At 42.9% G+C, this 22879-nt stretch overlaps 1 protein-coding gene across 2 annotated transcripts in view; it reads right to left on the bottom strand.

Moving 5' to 3' along the window:
- Positions 1-22879, bottom strand: part of smap1 (small ArfGAP 1) — a 313504-nt gene that overhangs the window by 152888 nt on the left and 137737 nt on the right. For both annotated transcript variants that reach the window (XM_085996578.1, XM_085996577.1), the window contains one exon: positions 21020-21115. In XM_085996578.1, the coding sequence (XP_085852704.1) occupies positions 21020-21115 (96 nt within the window). The remainder of the gene's footprint in view (positions 1-21019; positions 21116-22879) is intronic.

The raw sequence follows: 22879 nt of genomic DNA, 5'->3' as shown, positions 1-22879 counted from the left end.
TCATCAATATAATTTTCAGCTGCCTCATGATCTGCCGAGGCTTTCTCACCACATACTTTCAGTTGCCTGATGCCATGACGCCTTTTAAATTTGGCTAGCCAACCAGAAGAGTACTCGCATGGAGTTTCAATCCCCAGTTGTGCATGGAATATTTCAGCTTGTTGCACCACCATTGGGCCAGACAAAGGAGCCTTTTCACTTCGCCTCTGTCGCCACCATTCCATCACTGCTCGATCCAAATCATCACATTTCAGCTTATGCATACTTTTTCTCTTACTCATTTCCTTATGTACATCACTTTCTGCATAAAACTTCATGAGCTGTTCTTTGTTTTCTAATATCATAGATGGAGAGTCCAACACCATACTCACTCAATCTTCTCACTGAAGCACCTCTATCTAATCTCTGAAGTAACTCAACCTTCTTGGCAATTGAAAGTGAACTATGCTTCCTCTTTCCTTTATCTGAACCCATTGGGGTATTTGTTGTCATTGCAAACATGTCAAAAAGGCCAACACAAATTCACAATCTTTACCTGTGCAGATCTTTAAAAATTGGGAAAAACAACACAGCAATGGAGTCAGGTTGGGTGGGGTCTGGTAGGTGCATCAGCTGGGGTCTCAGCATGGGGTGTAGGTGGGTCACCTGGGGTTGAATCTGGCCAAAGGGACTTGTGTGCTGTGCAGAGTTGATTCTGGCCAAAGGGGCTTGTGTGCTGTGCAGAGTTGCTGCGGACCCAGGAGCAGCGGTGCGGTGACTGTGAAGACCTAGCCTGGAACAGGTAGGATTGGCGTTTTTATTCTTGCAATTTTTGTCACTGTACAGTTGGATTTCATTTTTTGACTTTTCATTGGGCTCGGCTGGCGGCAGATTCCGGACGACCCTGCCACCAATCGTCCCGGAGTCCAGAACTCCGGATTTTGGACGCTCAACCTGTACAATGTTATACTGCAACAGTTTGTAAATACTCAAGTATTTGAAAATCTAAAATTCTTCCCAAGCATAATTCTAAAAATAGACCCACATTAAAACAAAAAAGGCAAAAATAGAATAGGTATTAATACTTCAGAAGTAAATGAGCACTTAATGGTGTAAGAACGATTGACTAAAAAAGGGAGGGGTTACAGGGTGTATTTTTTGTTCGAAGTAGAGGGGAAAATGTCTTACCAGGAATCTTTAGACTTTTCTTTTAAATACATCAATTTTATTCTTGACATGGAGTCCTTAAGGTGGAGACCCTTGAGTTTGTGCTCATTCCCTATTATGACTTGATGATGCCAATTGAAGGAAGAATCCCTGTGCATTCACTTCTATTATTAAAAACTGGACAGTGCAACTACAAACCGGCCCCCAGAAAATGCTCCAGAACTTGCCTTACCCAGAAAACTCTGCTACAGGTTTAGAAATCTACATCTGCAGCTTGTACGGTTTCTCAGAGGCAGGTGGCACCAGAGTATCCCTGGGGCCGTTTTGAAGTTCCACTCCTACTGTTGGCAACGGAGCTGCTCCAGCTTCACCAACATCATTGAAATTACCTAGCAAGGAAGGGGACACTACTCGTCATCAATAAAACTTACCAAGAAGACATGCATCAAAAAATTAATTCCTGCTAAAACAGATAAGGGCTAGATTGTCCTGAGGTGGGTGAGCCACTAGAAATAGGGTAGAGCGGGACTTCTGCCCTGACCATGTTGAGACCACGATCTTCCTAGCTCATTAGTCACCCAGCACAAGCTCCCAGCTGGCTCCCTGCAGTAGTAGTAGGAATGCCCACAGCTTCCAACAAGGGACTTGCAGCAGTGCTGCAGTTGTACAAAATAGAGTGGAAGGTGAGGGGGGGCAGGAGGGAGGAAGAAAGAGGCTGGCATTATAGGGGGGCTGAAGGGGTGCCCAGTTGAAGGACTTATCAGTTCAACATTTGAAATAGCAGGCTTGCTACTTCTGGCCCCAGAGTTTGCCACCATCCTCTCCTGGCAGTTCCTGGAGTTAAGGCAGGAGACAGGGAAATTAGCTGGTTTCCCAGGTCATTTATATGTGGTGGAGCAGTCGAGGAGACGTGCGGCCAACTGCCCTGCTTCCTGGGGCGGGCGGGGAGAATGGGTGGAGGAAGATTCCGAGAGTGCTGGCTGGATGAACACGGTGGAGGATCTGACAGTAGGCCTTCCTGTCCCATTTCCTTTCACTTTCCACCATTATACCTTCCAAGTTCAGGCGATATAATGGAGGAAAATCCAGACCTTATTTTCTTTGGTAAGGAGGAGTACTTGGAATCACCAACATTCCCGTTAGACTTTCATTCCTCTTTAAGGTAGCCTGAAAAGAAAATGGAAACACAACACAGTGTTCCATTAATGGCAAATATGATTAGGCCACAATGACCTTTTCAATCCAAATTCAAAGCTTTCAATTTTGCCTACGTAAATGTAAATTCTTCAACCTAGTAAATGTCCTAGGAATTACTGAAGTACAAAAGACAATATTATCAAGTCAATCAGTTTCATGAGATTTGTACAGTATTAATGTTGGAGATAGACCGATTTCTTCAGAAGCACGTCAACAATATTAAAGCTATATAGCTGACCATCAATATTTTACCATGCGTATAATGAGCAGGGTAATTTAGCCAAGTCAATAAAAGGGTAATTTAGTTCATGCCAGCTTACAGTGAAAATTATGCAGTGGATTTTTATGGCATTGATTTACACAGCTCCATGGCTTATTAACATTTTGACACAAATAGTCCATGCAATACTGCAGACCTGCTACACAACCAATACTTAGAGACTGATCACTGAACGCCATTTAAAATTCACTGCTCAAACTACCAAAGTAAGTATTTCAGACAAATATCAGTTTGTAGCATAATGGGTTTCATCTTAAAAGAAATTGAAAGTATATCTAGCTTTTGAACTCAATTTTAATTAAAAGTTCCATGCAGTCTTATAAATGTTTAATTGGTCCTGGTGCTGCAATGAATTTTTTTTTTTTTTTTAAATTGGCTCAAGAGAAAGAAGTTGGAATATCATCTGACAATGAGACAATATTTGACAAAAAAGTTTTATTTGATAATTATGCAGCTTTCCAGAAAAGAAAGTCTGACAAATGAAAGGCCAAAAGAATCATGTACCACCTGGTCAGATAACAGTCACCGTTTGCAATACCCCATGTACACGGTAGCAGAGAGCACATCAGAGAGTCAAGTAGGAACAGAATGAAAACAATACTTCCATAACGGGAATTTGGAGTGAGAGGGAGCAGAGTAGTTTAATCGAAATTTAAGTAGTTAAGAGTATAAACTTCACTAACTTAACTAACATTTATAAGAATGGCAGCACAGGAAGGGACAACAATGTGCAATACCTGCAGGATGTGCAAATTTAAGTAGATGTTATCAGACAAATATCAGTAGGATGTGCTTCTAACAGAGATTGCTTGAGCCCCAGATCTCTGAGCCAGATGCAGAACAGGAGACAATCTGACACATTAGGAAGGTTTTACGAGGAGATTCAGAGGACAATCACCATGCCGAGAGGTCAAGTAAAGCAAGGAGGTATAGGCTAAAGCAGGAACAGCCAGAGCAAATTACCCTTTCCAACAGGTTTCAAGCATTGACTTTCTGTTAGGAGGATTAAGGACTCTTGAGCAGGACCATCAAATTAATTATAATGCCACCATAAAACATCAAACTGCTTGAGGGCGTGGTGAGATTCGCAATTCATTTAGGATTGCAGTTGTATAGGATAGTTAGAGGAATGGAATTTATCTTTTGCAGTCCATATTAAGTCTCCAGGATGCTTTGTTGTTTCTCAGGTGCCAGGATGCTTCAGAAAGACTGGAATAGATTATGGAAGGGGAGAGAGAACAGCTCGTGGGAATCGTCAATCTAGGAAAGGAAAGCCTGAACACCTGCAAAACAAGTTTAGGTTTTTAGGAAGCAAGTTTATGAGCAGGAAACCAAAGGGTGGTAATTGCTGATTGCCAACACCCACCATGTGTTAGAAGAGAGTGCAAAGAAAGATTAGGGAGCTTAACACATGGCTAAAGGGGTGGTGGCAAAGTGGATTTCCATTTTATGGGGCATTGGCACCAGATCCATGGAAGATGGGAGCTAATGAACTGGCAAAACAGATAAATAGGAATTGAGTCATTTAAACAAGGGAGGCATGGAAAATAAAAGCAATCAATCAATCAGAAAGAGCAAGTAGTGAAGGTAGAAATAGATGACGTGAGTATACCAATAAAGATTTGAGAGTTAAAGATAAAGATTAAGCAGAGATAAAAGGAAAGGTGGTAGATTGGAGAAAAAGTCAAAGGAAAAAAAGATAAAGCACATGTATTGCAATGTTCGGAGTGTGGGAAATAAACAGGAATTAGAAACAATTACGTCATAGGAAGATATCGATTTAATAGCACCAACAGAAACTTATTGGGTTATTATAGATTTTCAGAGGGACCGATTAGGTAAGAAAGGAGTGGTGGCAATATTTGGTGAATAAAGGGCCACGCGGTCTAGAGGACAGATGTACACACAAAAAAAAAGTTCAGAATTGCTATGATTAGAGATCACAGACTTTAAAACAAAAAGGAATTGTTACATTAATGGGGTTGTATTACAAACCCCTAACTGAGGGAGTGAAACCGAAGAAATCTGTTGACAGATTAGGGAGACGAGTAGGAATAACAAAATTGTTGTTCCAAGATATTTAATTACCCATTCATTGATTCGGAAAAGGAGCCAATAAACAGAGAAATGGGAATAAATTCCTACAATGTGTGCAGGATTCCTCAAGCAGTATCTTCCTGTGGCTACATCTAGTAGAGAAATTGGCACACAGGACGATAGATGAATGGGAGATTGCAAAGTTGCCCAGCAAATATATATCATTTAAAAATATTATTTCAAGCTTCAGAATGTAGCAGATAAATAAAGTTAGAAACAAATGAATATTGAACAGCGCATAAGTATGATAAAACTGAGAAAATACGAGCAAATAAAGTAAAGTCAGGATGCAGCATGAGGAGAAAATCTCAACAAAAACATTTAAAAACCAGTGAAGTATTTTACAAACATCAGTAAAAAAGTGTTAAATGTGAGGTGGGCCCTGAAGGGAAAGAATTTTCCGACCCCCTACGGGTACCCGTATGAGCCTCACAAGTGCCGGTTTCAGGCACGCGAAGCACATGTGTTGAAAATCAGCACTTGCGATCTGTCAAGAATTCTCTTGACAAATCATCCGCCACCCTGGGAAAAGTACCTCTGCGGGTGGAGAGTTGCGCTTTTTGCACAACTTCCGCCTGCTGAAAGGCCATAGAATTCTTATGCCTGGCGTAAGGCCTGCTTTTACCAGCTTGAGTGTTGAAAAATAGGAAAATTAAATTTGATAACATTTATAAATTTAAAAAACTCTTCAAAAAAGTTTATTTTTAGCCCGTAAAAATTTTTTTTTTTAAATATTTAATTAAATGGAATTTTAATTAAATGGAATTTTAATTATGTAATTAAAAAAATTATTTAATGTTTTAGTGTGTTTTTAAATGTGATCCCCATTCATACTTTTGACAGTTCGCTGCATACAGGCCTGTCAAAAGTATGAAGGGGGATTCCCTCCTTTGATTGGTTCGTCTGGCCCACGTGATCCCAGGGGCGCTTGCGAACCACATGCGCCCCTGGGACACGTGGGCCTGTACCCGCGTGGACCCGTACCCGCGTGGACCCAGGATCGCAAGCCTCGGTATCTACGGAACCAGCAGGTAGGTTTGTAGATTTTTTCCCCGATCGCAGGCATCTGCACGCAGGAAGCCTCCGATCGGAAAGTCAGGGCCAATACTTCACTTCAGTGTTTACAAAAGACAACACTGGGGAGGAGGTAAATAGTGAGTTGGTTAAAAGAGGGATATTACAATAGCCCGGATTTTCGTACGCGGGCGTAAGTGCCCCGGAAGTTCTGGGTTTCCGCACATATTGTGCATGCGCAAAAACTCGGAACTTGCAACCTTTCAAAAAAATCTTGATAGATCCTCATCCCCAGGAAATGGACATTCGCTGGCGGAGAGTTGGGCTATTTGCCCAGCGAATGTCCATGAAAATCTAAAAGCATATTCTATTATCAGCGTATGGGTTTAAATAATTAATACATTTTTAAAAATCATTTTAACATTCAAAAACCTGTAAAACAAGTTGGTTATTTTGGCCCCTTGAAAAATGTTAACATTGATTTTTCAAAAAAATTAATTTGTTTTAAATGTTTAATTAAGTTGTATTTAAATTTTAAACATAATTTTTTTTTTAATTTCAGTTGTGTACTTTTTTGGGGTGATTCCTATTAAGTTTAATGGGATTCCATACGTAAATGGAAACTCCAGAAGCATAATGGGAATCCCCTTTGATTAGTTGGGCCGGCCCACGTGATCCCAGGAACGCTTGCGAACCACATGCGCCTCTGGGATACGTGGGCCTTTACGCAGGTGTATGCGTAGAGTCCCAGGAGTGCAAGTCTCTGTCGATCCAGGTCAATCAGGTAGGTTCGTAGTTTTATTGCGATTCGGAGGCATTTGCCTACGGGAAGCGTCTGACCACAAATTCAGGTCCAATAAATAGGTTAGCAGGATCAAAAACTGGCTAGAAGATAGGAAACGAAGTATGAGTAAAGGGCAGTTTCTCAAAATGGTTCCAAGTGGGTAACAGTGTTCTGTTCTAAGGCTGCTTCTGTTCACTGTGTACATAAATTATTTGGATACAAGGCTAGAGGGAGTGGTGTACAAATTTGTAGACAAGACTTACGAGGCAAGGTAAATATCCTTGGGAACTACGAAAGCTGCAAGGGGCTATTGATAAAATGGTGGAATTGTCAAAAAATTGGTAGATGAAATTCAATGTCAATAAATGTGAGGTGGTACATTGGTTTAAAAAAATAAAGCTAATAATTATACTGGCAGGGGTGGGGTCAGTAACCAGAAGACACAGGCAAAAGATTAGATTTTTTTTTATGCAGCATGTTATGATGATCTGGAATGCACTGCCTGAAAGGGTAGTAGAAGCAGGTTCAATAGCAACTTTCAAAAGGGAATTGGATAAATACTTGAAGAGGAAAAATTTGCAGGGCAAGTGAATAGCTCTTTCAAAGAGCTGGCAAAGGAATGATGGGACAAATGGCCTCCCTCTGTGCTGTATGATTCTATAAGGCCCTTAAAAAAGCTAATAGAATACTAGGTTTTATGGCAAGTGTTACATAATATAGAAGTCAAGAAGTAATGATGAATCTACACAAAACCTTAAAACCACAATTATCGTGTGCAATTTGGGCTGCACATTACAGGTAAGATGTTGAGGCAATAGAGAGGGTACAATGCAGACTCATTAGAATGCTGCCGATGAGGAAAAAATTTGTAAAAGACTTGAATGTGCTACCACAATTAGCAATTGAAGCAGAGATCATGCCTCATTAAAGAATAGGTCAAATAGGTGGTTGAAAGAAAGGGGAATGATAGGCAGGCATATGGGATTAGTATTTTTTTTAAATCATTTGTGGGATGTGGGCGTCACTGGCAAAGCCAGCATTTATTGCCCATACCTAATTGCCCTCGAAAGTGGTGAGCCGCCTTCTTGAACCACCGGAGTCTTTGTGGTGATGGTACTCCCACATTGCTGTTAGGTAGGGAGTTCCAGGATTTTGACAGCGACGATGAAGGAATGGCAATATATTTCCGAGTCAGGATGGTGTGCGACTTGGAGGGGAACTTGGAGGTGGTGGTGTTCCCATGCGCCTGCTGCCCTTGTCCTTCTAGGTGGAAGAGGTCACGGGCTTGGGAGGTGCTGCCAAAGAAGCCTTGGCGAGTTGCTGCAGTGCATCTTGCAGATGGTACACACTGCAGCCACGGTACACCAGTGGTGGAAGGAGTGAATGTTTACGGTGGTGCATGGGGTGCCAATCAAGCGGGCCGCTTCGTCCTGGATGGTGTTGTGCTTCTTGAGTGTTGTTGGAGCTGCACTCATCCAGGCAACTGGAGATTATTCCATCACACTCCTGACTTGTAGATGGTGGAAAGGCTTTGGGGAGTCAGGTGGTGAGACACTCGCTGCAGAATACCCAGCCTCTGACCTGCTCTTGCAGCCACAGTATTTATGTGGCTGGTCCAGTTAAATTTCTGGTCAATGGTGACCCCCCCAGGATGTTGATGGTGCTCATGTGGTTACAAATTCAGGAAGACAGAAGAGTGGGATTCAATCCCAGGCAAGAGATGAGCGCAGAAAAAGAGAGCAGGAGGGTATGCCAACGATTGAAGCCCAAATACCAAGTGATGTACTTTATTGCTACTGGATCCTGTACTTTACTGGACCCATACACTTTGCCATTACACACTTCAATGCCAAGCACCTCTTCAATCCATGGCCTGCCAACTCCATCATTCCCTCCTTCATATACAAAGAAAGACAAGATCATTCCTGCAGCTATCAGAGGGGAATAACCCAGAGTCTGGCCCCAGGTTTCAATGAAAGGCTAATAAAGAAAAGGAGACAGGGAAAGAGACACGAGGTAGAACATGAGATAGAAAGAAACAGATCTGGTGAAGGATGAGCAAGAACGAGTGGGTGTGACAAATTCTATGATGCTCTCACTGTATATAAACAGCAAGAGGCACAACTATCTGTGTATAATTATAGATCATTGTGCCCCATACAAATTTAAAGTAGAAGTTCAAAAAAGCTGTCCAGCTCCAATGTATCTAGTTTCCTGAAGCAGGCTTTTGTCTTCAGCTTCCTAACAATGTAAATTAAGTCAGGCAGACTTTGTTTAGGAAGTGCAAACACCTACCTGGAAATGGGTGCAACAACAACTTGAGTTTTTTTTTTAAGTTCACTGTACAGTTCATGCATTTCAATGGCTAAATGGAACATTTAAACCTCTGGCCTGAGAGACAGGTGGAAGAGAAAGACGGCACCATTAAAAACATGAAATCAGTGATCCTGGGAGAAATTGAACCAAAAGCGAGAATCTCAGTGCAATCATGCCTGTCAGGAGCAGAGCGTAGTTTTAAATGATCAGGCTATTTACTGCCGTCATTGTACTTAAACTTGTATTGCGCTGCAGGTGTCCTACTTGCTTAATTCCTGTGAATCAATCTACACCACTACTTCAGAATCTAAGCTCAGCTCAAATGTGGTATGTTGATAATCTTCTAGAGAGGCGTTGCGAGAAATAAAGTGCACTGGGTGCTAGGGATGGACGACTGAGTGTCTAAAGCGGTACGAGGCCGCTGCAGGAGCAGAAAACCATAGGGTTAAAGTATCTGACTCGCAGGGGATGCAAGGTCCATTTATGGGGAGTGAAAGAAGACCATCAAGAGCAGAAGGGGTATTAAACCACCCTGAAATTTATATCACATTGATGGCAAGCTGCAAGAGACATCTGAAAACTGAAAGCAAGTCTACACCCAAAACATTAACCTGTCCTTTCCTTCACAGATGCTGGAACCTGCTGTGCATTTCCAGCATTTTTACATTTAATTTCAAATTTGCTTTTTTTTCCCCCCCCCCCCTTCTTTACGTAGATAAAGAAGAATTTCTTTTAATGCTTTTTATAACCATAAGCAATATTTCAGCAAAAATCGCTCACCTCTACTCAAACAATGGCAAATAACTAACAGTTTGGACCATTGCTTACTATACTTGAGAAAGCACAAGGCAAATAAGGCTGTCCATTTTTATTTATTTCCTTGAAGAGCAGTTATGCATGTCACAACCACAAAATACAATTTTTCCCCTTTTTATTTAAAAATAATTTTTTTTTTTTTTTTTTTTTTAAACCGGTCATTGTCATCTATCTGACAACTACGCTTAGGTCAGCATACAGGGCAACAGTAATTCTTTTGCTCTTTCCTATCATGCTTTTCTGAAGTTTGTGTCACAGACAAGGTCAAAGCAATGCTCGCTCCACAGTATACACCTGTCTCGCTGCCAAATCTCTGCAGTGACGATGGCAACAGGGTCCTGGAGGTTAATTTTCTTATAAAAATGAAGGCTAGACTTCACTGCTCCCATTTTATTATTGCTGTTAGAGTTAAAATCTTCTAGAGAGAGAAAAGGTGATCTTTTTCCAGATGCAAGCCATCTACAAAGTAAATAGGATTTAGCCACCAGCTAAAAATAAAATCTCACCACAAGGACAAGTTGAACAGAGAAATCTCATCTCAAATGGTTTCAAGGCACCTTTTGCACCATTTTGTTTTTAAAATCAGCTTCAGACTGTGTGAAAGTCCACTATTTGATCTTTAACAGGGGCTCCATGTTTTGTTAATGAGAATTCCTTCACAAAACAAAGTTAAAAGTCTAAAATAGAAGATCAATTGCTTATGGTTGGGGCACTGCAGAACTGGAACAAAGCAGATTCTGCTTATAATAATGAATTTGAGTTCGGGAATTAGATCTATACTTGAAAAGGAAACATTTGCAGGGTTATGGGGGAAAAAGCAGGGGAGTGGGACTAATTGGATAGCTCTTTCACAGCCGGCACAGGCAGGATGCGCTGAATGGCCTCCTTCTGTGCTCTATGAATTAACTACAATAGTGACAAAGGGACTACAATGGTGACATCCCATTGAGAATATACATTCCATTGAGAAATAAAAACGCCACAGGCAAAGTGATCCATCCGTGGCTAACTAAAGAAGTTAAGGATTGTATTAGATTAAAAGAAGATGCTTATATTGTTGCGAAATATAGTAATATAAGCCTGAGGATTGGGAGAGTTTTAGAAACCATCAAAGGATGACCAAAAAATTGCTAAAAAGGGAGAAAATAGAATGAGAGTAAACTAGCAAGAAATATCAAAAAGATTGTAAGAGCTTCTACAAGTATGTAAAAAGGAGTAGCAGCAAAGGGAAGCTCTAATCCCTTAGAGGCTGAGACAGGTGAAATTATAAAGGGGAATAAGGAAATGGCAGAGACTTTAAACAAATATTTTGTATCTGTCTTCACAGTAGAAGTCACAAAAAGCATGCCAAAAATAGTGGGGGACCAAGTGGCGAAGAGTGAGGAACTTAAAGTAATTAATCAGTAGAAAAATAGTACTGGATAAATTAATGGGACTAAAAGCTGACAAATCCCCTGGACCTGCACATCCTAGGGTTCTAAAAGAGGTGGCTGCAGGGATAGTGGATGCATTGGTTGAGATCTTCCAAAATTCCCTATATTCTAGAATGGTCCCAATGGATTGGAAAGTAGCAATGTAACCCCGATATTCAAGAAGAGGGAGAGCGCAAAAAGGGAACTACAGGCCAGTTAGCCTGACATCAGTCGTCGGGAAAATGCTGGAATCCATTATTAAGGAAGTGGTAACAGGGCACTTGGAAAATCGTAATATGATTAGGCAGAATCAACATGGTTTTATGCAAGATAAATTGTGATTGACAAATTTATTACAGTTTGAGGATGTAACTAGCAGGGTAGATAAAGGGGAAACCAGTGGATGTAGTATATTTGGATTTACAAAAAGTATTCGATAAGGTGCTACATAAAAGCTTGCTATGCAAGATAAGAGCTCATGGGGTTGGGGGTAATATTAGCATGGATAGAGGATTGGTTAACAGACAGAAAACAAGAGACTAGGAATAAACGGGTAATTTTCTGGTTGGCAGGCTGTAGCTAGTGGGGTGCTGCAAGGATCAGTGCTTGGGCCTCGGCTATTTACAATCTATATTAATGACTTAGATGAAGGGACCAAGTGCAATGTATCCCAGTTTGCTGATGATACAAAGCTAGGTGGGAAAGTAAGCTGTGGGAAGAACACAGAGTCTGCAAAGGGATATAGACAGGTTAAGTGAGTGAGCAATAAGGTGGCAGATGAAGTATAATGTGGGGAAATGTGAGGTTATTCACTTTGGTAGGAAGAATAGAACAGAATATTTTTTAAATGGTGAGAAACTATTAAATGTTGGTGTTCAGAGATTTAGGTGTCCTCGTACAGGAAACACAGAAAGTTAGCAAGCAATTAGGAAGGCAAATGGCATGTTGGCCTTTATTGCAAGGAGGTTGGAGTACAAGAGTAAGGAAGTCTTACTACAATTGTACAGGGCCTTGAGACCACACCTGGAGTACTGTGCACAGTTTTGGTTTCCTTATCGGAGAAAGGACATACACGCCTTATAGGCGGTGCAACGAAAGTTCACTAGATTGATCCCTGGGATGAGAGGGTTGTCCTATGAGGAGAGATCGAGTAGAATGGGGCTATACGCTCAAGTTTAGAAGAATGAGAGGTGATCTCATTGAAACATACAAGATTCTGAGGGGGATTGACAGGGTAGATACTGAAAGGTCATTTCCCCTGGCTGGAGAATCTAGACCTAGGAGGCATAGTCTCAGGATAAGGGGTCAGTCATAAGACTGAGATGAGGAGGAATTTCTTCACTCAGGGTTGTGAATCTTTGGAATTCTCTACCCCAAAAGGACTGTGGATGCCGAGTTGTTGAGTATATTCAAGGCTAAGATAGATTGATTTTTGGACTCTAGGGGAATCCAGGGATATAGGGATCGGGCGGCAAAGTGGAGTTGAGGTTGAAGATCAGCCATGATCTTATTGAATGACAGTAGACTCGAAGGGCCATATGGCCTACTCTTGTTCATAATTTTTATGTTATGTTCTTATTAAAGATGAAAAAAATAATGACCTTTCAGTTACTCAAACAGCAATCAGATGTGCCCTTCAGTCTGGCTACTGAGGTCTTCAGCATGGCCGCATTCATTCTGTATGGAGCTAAACAAATGGATGAGCTTTATGTTTATTACCATGAGGAACATCTACAAAAGGTTCCACTTATAAGGGCTCAAATAGTCCAGATTCAAAATTAAACTATTCTCTGGAGCGGAGTACAACTTTACACCAAATGTTCTCGCTTTCCAAGACACCGGCACATATCCATCTTGAGAGATAGGACCATCTGGGCTGCATAATCTTCCAAAACTTTCAGCCAATGTTGCTCCATGATCAGCTGGCAAGATGCACGATTTCAATGATTTATGTTTTAATTCTCCCCAAGGCAGGGTGCCTTGCTGCATGGAAAAACAAACTAGCAGCTTGACCAAGACCGACAATATTCAGCAACTGAAGACACTGACTGACATCTCTGATGTGTTAGTACCAGTTTGGAACAGTTGGTAGCACTAAGAAAGTTGTGGGTTCAAGTCTTATGGAATCTGGGCTGATACTGCAATACTGAGGGAGCACTGCATGAGACCTGTTTCTGATGAGACCTTAAGCTAAGATCACGTCTGCCTGTTTAGGTGGACGTAAAAGATCCCATGGTATGATTTAAAAACAAGCAGGAAGTTGTTCAACATTTTCCCTCAACCAACACAAAAAAAAACCAATTATCTGAGCATTCATCGATTTGCTGTTTGTGGGACCTTTCTGTGCATAAATTGGTTGTTCCATTTGCCTATGGAACAATGACTACACTTCAAAACTTCATTGGCTATGAAGCACTCCTTTATCTTGACTATTTGGTCTGCTAATTAGGAATTAAATACTCAACAGTTCAAGTCACTAGCCTTCAATTTACATTAAATTCAAGGGCTAAACTCCACAATCAAACAGTTGCAAAAATTGTACTCCGCATAATCAGAAAATAGATACAGCAGAAAATTTAGGTTCGACTTGACCCTTTACACAGCATGGAGTGGCTCTTTAAATCGAGAGCTTTGGCGAAATCACAAACTGGCCTGCTTGCATTACACTGCCATTTTGCATCATTTTCCTTTGATGTCACAAGGGCTTCATAAGATGCAATACCATATCTGGGACCTCGATAAAGGGATCACTGGACAGCCATCAAGAGTGTGAACCATGGCCAATTCTCCCCATCCCAATTCAGGAGTACGATACCTAATTGTACTTTCCCTACTGCCATCCAGAAGAGATCAGCTAATCTGGTACTGGCCAGGAATCAAACCTTCAACTGCCCTGACCTACATGGCTCCGTTTCATGGATATTTTTCATTGACAGGGAAAATGCACACTGAACTTTCTTTTTGCTAGATCCATTCCTTTTGCACACTCCAAATGTCACATTTTGCTTTCTTACAGTTCTAATGATTTGCTTGTCTCATCTCTAATTGCTTGCTTAATGTTGAAGTAGAAAGCTAAATTCATACGATTGTGGGGCCAGGTGGAAGGTATTAACCAAATTATCCAGTAACATAATTCTGTCCTATTTTCATAAAAAGGAGATTTATGAGGTGAATAAGCACTTTGGTTAATAGCTTTCATCTGGAACCTTCCCATTGATATCAGAGGGAAAAATCTTCATTAGGAGGGGAAGTATTCTTTGTTTTCGCCTCAACAGTAATCAGTTGAGAAAGGCAAAGTTAGTTAGAATTTTAAAAGTGTTCAGAATCCCATAAAGGAAGAAAAAGACCAGCAAAAACAGGCTCTCTCAAAAATAATCTTGTCAATTTTCTCTCCTTCCCTCATGAGGGTAAATAATTGTACAGCATCCATCACCTACTGGCACCTTGCACAAGTACCCATTATTCACGGGAGTTTTGACAACTACTGTAAGCAGGCTATCTAACCATTGGGGCTTATCTAGTGTTCGCATATTTCCAGCAGGAATTGCAGAACAAGGACCAGGAGCAGAAATCCTGGCCAATTTTCCCCAGGGAAAGGGCATTGTAACAACTCTAGCTGAGAGTATTTAACTCAACTTCACAGTCCCAGCACCATCTCCAAGACCCCTCACCAACTGCAGCCTCAAATCCACCTCAGACCTGTGGTCTAGGCTTACCCTACTCTTCATACCCCAAAGTTCAGCTTCATCTTCATGCATGCCAGCCACTGCCTCAACTCCAGCCCAGCTCATGACCATTCTGGAGTTGAATTCCGACTCAACCCCATCATTGGGCATCACTAGCCATTGGTACACAATTTAGAGATGAGGCCCTGATCACGGCTCAATCTGAAAAGAAGCAAGCTGAAAAAAAAGCCAACTCAGACAGGTGTAAGGCAATAAATAGAAGATAAAAACATTGTTGAAGTAAAAAATATTAAGCAAGACTATGGGTGATCTTTGTAAAATCCTGGGTACGCCCCTTAGGATCGGCATGGCAACCTGGAAGGATTACAAATGCAATTATAGAGTATTGTCAGGAACAAGAAACTAAAAACTACAAGATCAAAATGAAGTGGAAACAAGAGTATTGGAACCCGAAGAGCTCAAAGCTATATTGAAATGGAAATATTTAATTATTATAGCATATATATCCGATGGGGGAAAGTAACCATGCTGCTATCAGTAATAACAACAGAAAATGCTGGAAAAACTCAGGTCAGGCAACATCCATGGAGAGAAATTTGAGTTGACGTTTCGGGTCAAACCCTTCTTCAAAACTGGAAAGAAAATAGATCGAAGGCAGGGCTGCGATCGGACAAAAGAAGTGAAAGAAACAAAAGAAGTAAAAGAGACAATAAAAGGTGTTCGAAGCTAGACGAGATGGTAATAGGCTGAGATTAGGTGTGAAGTGTACTGGCAGGGCAAGAGATAGCTGCCAGGTGTGAGAGAGAAACAAAAGGAAAGGGGGGGGGGGGGGGGCAGGGGGGAAAGAGTGGAAAAATTACAAGTAAAAATGTGAAAGGGGCCGAGGTTATGATCTGAAATTGTTGAACTCGATATTGAGTCCGGAAGGCTGCAGAGTGCCCAATCTGAAGATGAGGTGCTGTTCCTCGAGTTTACGTTGAGCTTCCGTGGAACAATACAAGAGGCCAAGGACGGTGAGGTCCGAGTGGGAATGGAGCGGTGAATTAAAATGACAGGCGACCGGAAGCTCGGGGTCACCCTTACGGACTGAACGGAGGTGTTCCGCAAAGCGGTCACCCAATCTGCGTTTGGTCTCCCCGATGTAGAGGAGACCGCATCGTGAGCAGCGAATACAGTATACTAGATTGCGAGAAGTACAAGTAAATCGCTGTTTCACCTGGAAGTGGTGTTTGGGGCCCTGGACAGTGGGAAGGGGGGAGGTATAGGGGCAGGTGTTACATCTCCTCTGCTTGCACAGGAAGGTGCCAGGCGAAGGGGAAGGGCTGTTTGGGGTGATAGAGGAGTGGACTAGGGTGTCTCGGAGGGAGCGGTCCCTACGGAATGCTGAAAGGGGAGGGGGAAGATACGTTTGGTGGTGGGATCACTTTGGAGGTAGCGGAAATGCCGGAGGATGATCCGTTGAATGTGGAGGCTGGTGGGGTGAAAGGTGAGGACAAGGGAAACCCTATCGTGGTTCCGGGAGGGAGGGGCAGGGGTGAGGGCAGAAGTGCGGGAGATAGAACTGACACAGTCGAGGCCAGTGTCAACCACGGTAGAGGGGAATCCTCGGTTGCGGAAAAAGGAAGACATGTCTGAAGCACTGGTGTGGAAGGTGGCATCGTCGGAGCAGATACAGCAGAGACGGAGAAACTGGGAGAATGGAATAGAGTCCTTACAGGAGGCGGGGTGGGAGGAAGTGTAGTCCAGGTAGCTGTGGGAGTCAGTGGGCTTCTGGTGAATATTGGTCGATAACCTATCCCCAGAGATGGAGACGGAGAAGTCGAGGAAGGGAAGGGAAGAGTCGGAGATGGACCATGTGAAGGTGAGGGAAGGGTGGAAATTGGAGGCAAAGTGAATGAAATTGTCAAGTTCGGGGCGAGAGCAGGAAACGGCACCAGTGATGTGTTCTGCAAGCTACTATGCAGAAGTATTTGCTACAATAAGATGCTAACTTTCTCCTTTTCAAATAGAGATTATTACGCTCGATAAAACACATGACCAGTGCAATACCTTACACAGCTGCTGCACACAGCCACAAAAATGTTGGTATTTTTATATCAATTTTTCACTAAGCATCCTTTCTCTTCCTTGTCAAATTCATTTTTAAACCAACACTGACTCAAGTAGCTACAACACAACAGTACTGAACTCTCAATTGGGAACAGACAAATTTATGGAAAAACTGTACGTTACTTGTGTGCATCGCCTGGCAAGTTGGCCGAGTACTGACTTCTGTATCTGTGGGCTGCACGATACCAACCAAAGGGGTTTATATGGAGCAAGGAAGGGAAATTTAGTTTTGGAAAGAGAAACTAATGAAAAAAAAAGTTTGACCATACAGCTTCCACAATGCAGATATTGTGCAGATAATGTGAGCATAAAAATGATCACATGTATTCAAATTTTACCTGAAAACCTGAAACTCATGGACAACTAACCACTACTCAACCAGGCATAACTGAGTTCTAACAGTAGACTTCCCATTATATTTACCCTTTCTTCAATGTTTGCATTATTTACCAAAATACTCTACTGTAAAATCATGTAGAGATTCTCAATTATGGAAATTAATTCTCAGGTTGGCACATTTTGTTTAAAAAAAGTTCTCTGCTCAGCTACAGAAGTATCCAAAAAGCTGCATGCATGCTCTCGATCTCTCTTCAGCAGCACCGACGCTCTGAGTTGTCCTGGTCCGCAGTTCCATTTCATCCTTCACCTCATCCGGCGCTTTAACAAAATGTTTTTCTTCCTTTCAGATGTCAAGGACCGCAAGCTTCAACAACTCTTGGACACCAACGCCCTGCCGGATTTTTCTTCCCCTTCACTTTCCTCTAATCCCATCGCGCCTTCCAATCTCAACCCTTGCCGTGTTCCCACTATCCCCTCTGATCTTCCCCTCGCCTCCACCTCAATGAATTTCGAGCTCAGCACGTCGTCAGCCGTAGCACTCTCGCCGGAGTCAGAAGCTTGTGAGTTCAAGTCCCACTCCAGAGACTTGAGCACAAAAAATCTAAGCTGACACTCCAGTGCAGTACTGAGGGAGTGCTGCACTGTCAGAGGTGCCATCTTTCGGATGAGATGTTAAACCGAGGCCCCGTCTGCTCTCAGGGGGATGTAAAAGATCCCATGGCACTATTTTGAAGAAGAGCAGGGGAGTTATCCCTGGTGTCCGGACAAATATTTATCCCTCAATCAACATCACTAAAACAGATTATCTCATCATCACATTGTTGTTTGTAGGAGCATGCTGTGCACAAATTGGCTGAAACGTTTCCTACATTACAACAGTGACTACACTTCAAAGTACTTAGGGACGTCCTGAAAGGCACTATATAAATGTAAAGGTTTCTTTTTCCATTGCCTCCAAGCCCACTTTGGTCAGGAGTCTTCCCCCTGCACAGTGGACCCTTTCTCCAGTCTTCAGAAATCTCGTTCCACCAGGACCCCTCCCTCTGGCTTCCTAACACTCTCGAGATCTTTTCATTAGGACCTGTAGACGGGACATCGGCAATCTCAACTTTTCTACTCCACTCACTCACTCTAACCTAACTCCCTCTGAACTTGCAGCACTCTGTTCTCAGATCCATCCCCAACATGGTCAATAAACCTACTGACAAAGGTGGCGCTGTTGCTGTTTAGCAAACTGACCGTTACCTTGCGGAGGCTGAATGCCAACTCTCCGACATCTCCTCCTACCTCCCTCTGGACGTGAACCCACCAAACATCAAGTCATCGTTTCCCAGACCGTCACTGACCTCACCTCCTCTGGAGATCTTCACCCCACGGCCTCGAACCTCTCTTAGTCCCCCAGCCCTGCACAGCCAAGATCCACAAACAGGACTGCCCTGGTAGACCCATCGGTTCAGCCTGTTCTTGCCACATGGAACTTATTTCTTCCTATCGCGACTCATTTTTCTCCCCCTGTCCAATCTCTTCCCACCTAAATCTACGACTCTTCAGTTTCCAGGCCCTAAATGTCTCCTTTTCACCATGGATGTCCAGTCCCTCTACACCTCCATCGCCCACCAAGACGGCTGGAGGGCACGCCGCTTCTTCCTTAAACAGAAGCCCAACAAGTCCCCATCTACCACCATTCTTCTGCGCCTGGCTGAACTTGTTCTTATATTGAACAACTTCTCCTTTGACTCCACTCACTTCCTCCAAATAAAAGGAGTTCTATGGGTCCTTGCTGTGCCTGATTTTTCGTGGGATGTGTGAAACATTCATTGTTCCAGTCCTAATCAGGTTCCCTCCCTCACCACCTTTTCCAGTACATTGATGACTATCAGTGCCCCTTCCTGCTCTCGCTTCGAACTGAAAAATTTCAACTTTGCTCCCAATTTTCACCTTCCCTTGCCTTCACATGGTTCATCTCCAACTCTTCCCTTCTTCGACTTCTGTCTCCATTTCTGGAGATAGGCTGCCGACCAATAGCTAGTATAAGCCCACTGACTCCCATAGCTACCTTGATTACACTTGCTCTCACCCCACTTCCTATAAGGACTCTTTCATTCTCCCAGTTTCTCAGTCTGTCACATCTGTCCCGACGATGCCACCTTCAACACCAGTGCTTCTGATGTGTCTTCCTTTTCCCTCAACTGTGGATTCCCCTCCACCATGCTCGATGGGTCCATCCCATCTCCCGCACTTCTGCTCTCACCCCTTCCCCTCCATCCCAGAACCACGATAGGGTTCCCCTTGTCCTCGCCTTCCACTCCACCAGCCTCCACATTCAACAGATCATCCTCCGCCATTTCACAAAACATAGAATGATTACAGCACAGGAGGCGGCCATTCGGCCCGTTCTGGCTCTCTGCAAGAGTACTTCAGCTAGTCCCACTCACCCCGCCCCCCCCCCCCACCCCCAACCACCCTTTCCTCGTAGCCCTGCAAATTTCTTTCCTTCAGGTACTTATCCAATCCCCTTTTGAAAGCCACGATTAAATCCACGAATTTCCACCACCTCCTTCGTGATGCTACCAAACACATCTTTCCCTTCCCTCCCCTTTCAGCATTCCAAAGGGACCGTTCTCTCCACAACACCCTGGTCCACTCTTCAATTACCCCCAACACCCCCTCCCCATCCCAAGGCACGTTCCTGTGCAAGCACGAGATGCAACACCTACCCTTTTACCTTCTTCCTTCCCACTGTCCAGCAATTTACTATACTGTATTCGCTGCTCACAATACGGTCTCCTCTACATTGGGGAGACCAAACACAGATTGGGTGATTACTTTGCAGAACACCTCCGTTCAAGTCTGCAAACGTAACCCTGAGCTTCCGGTCACCTGTCATTTTAATTCTCCGCCCCACTCCCACCTTTTTGTCCTCAGCCTCCTACACTGTTCCAATGAAGCCTTCCAGACTCAACAAGTTCAACAATTTCAGATCATAACCACTGCTCCCATTTTTTTTGGCGAACAAGTGCTGGTAATGATTCTGCTTTTGTCATTTACACCTCCTCTAAACCCATCTTTTGTTTCTTCACTTGTCCCATTACCATCTCCTTTCACCATCATCTCTTTTGTCATTCAATTTCTCCTGTCTTCCATCCTATCACAGACCTTCCTTTTTGTTCTTTCCTCCCCTCCCCCCATTCCCTGCCTCTGTACTTGCTTAAAACCGGTTACATCTCTAACTTTTTCCAGTTCTGATGAAAGGTCATCGACCTGAAACATCAACTCGGTTTCTCTCTCTACAGGTGCTGCCTGACCTGAGTATTTCCAGTATTTTCTGTTTTTCTTTCAGATTTCCAGCATCTGCAGTGTTTTGCTTTTGTATCCAAAAATCTATTTTTTTTGGTCCTACATAAAACTGTTGAGATTTGTCAATGTGTTTAAGACAGTCTCAGCTACCTTTGAAAAGAATGACAGTAATGGCATCAAGCATCTCCGAACAGAACTTAAAAAATGATTCAGCTGGGACTCTGGTCAGATTCCTTAGAATCAAGTTGCATTTTTATTCACCTTTACTAATGTGCACTATAAAGCAGTGGCAGTAACAAGAATTCAGGGTAATACACAATTGCTCCAAGGTGTGCAAATCCAAAGGTCACACAGATTCCTATATAACATCAAATCCTGTAGTGAGGTACTGGGATGGAGTGAAACAGCTCATCAAGCTAGTGTGGTATAGGCTCTTCCCTCTATTTAAACAGAAGCACACACAAAATGGCAGGTGGGTAGATCACTCCTATTGTCGTCACATTGAAAAAAATAAAGTAATACTCACTAGAGCTGCAGCAACAATGCATTCCTTCTCTGTACGAAGGTCTTCTCCAGTTAGGCTGAGGATGCTTGGAGGTAGACCCATGATGTGGGGAGGAGACTGTAAGCAAGAGAGAGCCTAATGTCAGACAAAACAAAATGAGTGACCAGCATTTGGAGTTGTTTCTGGGCACTGGGAATGGAGGCAAAAGCCTCTCCCCCCACATGGAAGATGGATGCGCCAAACGACCTCCCTCATCCGTATTTATCCACTTGGAGTAATTTTTTTTTAATAGTTAGTATAGTCTTGTTGTGTACATCATTTTTACCAATAAAAATTTAAGAAATAGATTTGAAAAAGGACACACTAAAGCCTTTTCAAAAAGTGCTGAGGATTTACTCTTTAATTGATATTCTGTGAAGAATCCTCCTATAAAAATGGCCAGCTCTTCAATACAACCCTCAGCCCCATTGTTAGCAGTAAGCTACAATTCCTGAAATGCATCAAATATCCCACAATCTCAGCATCTCCACAGGGTAATACTGCAATATGCTATGGTACGCACCCACACAAAATAAAGATACATGTAGCTGTCCTAAATAAGAAAAACAAGTTAGCAATAATGTAAAAAATAAACTGAAGCAGATGGATAATTTATTTAAACAACCAATAACTTGTTTGGCTGGTGGGGGGGTTGGAGAAAGAGGGGAGGAGGAGTGAAGCTGAGTAAGAATCAAAGCACGGTGGCATAGTGGTTAGCACTGTTGCCTCACAGCGCCAGGGACCCGGGTTCGAATCTGACCTCGGGCGACTGTCTGTGTGGAGTTTGCACATTCTCCCCGTGTTTGCGTGGGTTTCCTCCGGGTGCTCCGGTTTCCTCCCACAGTCCAAAGATGTGCGGGTTAGGTTGATTGGCTATGATAAATTGACCCTTAGTGTTAGGGGGATTAAATACGTGGGGTTACGGGGATGGGGTGGGATGTGTGTTGGTGTAGGGGTTACGGGGATCGGGTGGGATATGTGTCGGTGCAGGCTCGATGGGCCGAAATGGCCTCTATCTGCACTGTGGGGTTTCTGTGATATCTGTGATTCTGTGAATGGGAATACCAAGACAGCAGAAATAAGTCACAAATAAAGCAAAATGTTTCTGGAAAAAGTTGATTGAAGACTTAACTTTGATTTAATCACATTTTGTGTGTAATCTGTGCAAGAGCGCTCTGGCAAATAAATCTGTGCAGTAATATTTAAGTAACCTTTTGAAAAAGAAAAAAATGGCACATGAAAACTAGATATTTTACTGAATTCTCACTAGAGTCAAAATTAAGCATTGCCTTATACAATAATGATAAATTGCAAGTCAATCGTCACTAATGCAAATATCAAGTAACATTTGGCTGCATACTAAAGTTGGAATAAACGGGTCGTTTTCCGAGTGGCAGGCAGCGACTAGTGGGGTACCGCAAGGATCGGTCCTAGGACCCCAGCTGTTCACAATATATATTAATGATCTGGACGAGGGAACTGGATGTAATATCTTCAAATTTGCAGACGACACAAAGCTGGGTGGGAGGGTATGCTATGAGGAGGATGTTGTGAAACTCCAGTACGATTTGGACAGGTTGGGTGATTGGGCAGAAACATGGCAAATGCACTATAATGTGGATAAATGTGAGGTTATCCACTTTGGTGGCAAAATCAGGAAGGCAGATTATTATTTGAATGGCAATAGATTGGGAGAAGGGGAAGTGCAGAGACCCCTGGGTGTTCTTGTGCACCAGTCGCTGAAGGTAAGCATGCAGGTGCAGCAGGCGGTTAAGGCGGCAAATGGTATGTTGGCCTTCATAGCAAGAGGGTTCGAGTACAGGAACAAAGATGTCTTGCTGC

The sequence above is a fragment of the Somniosus microcephalus genome, chromosome 9, assembly GCF_052327205.1.
Source record: "Somniosus microcephalus isolate GS21.2 chromosome 9, FLI_Smic_1.0, whole genome shotgun sequence".
NCBI lineage: Eukaryota > Metazoa > Chordata > Chondrichthyes > Squaliformes > Somniosidae > Somniosus > Somniosus microcephalus.
This window is presented reverse-complemented; position numbering and strand designations above follow the sequence as displayed.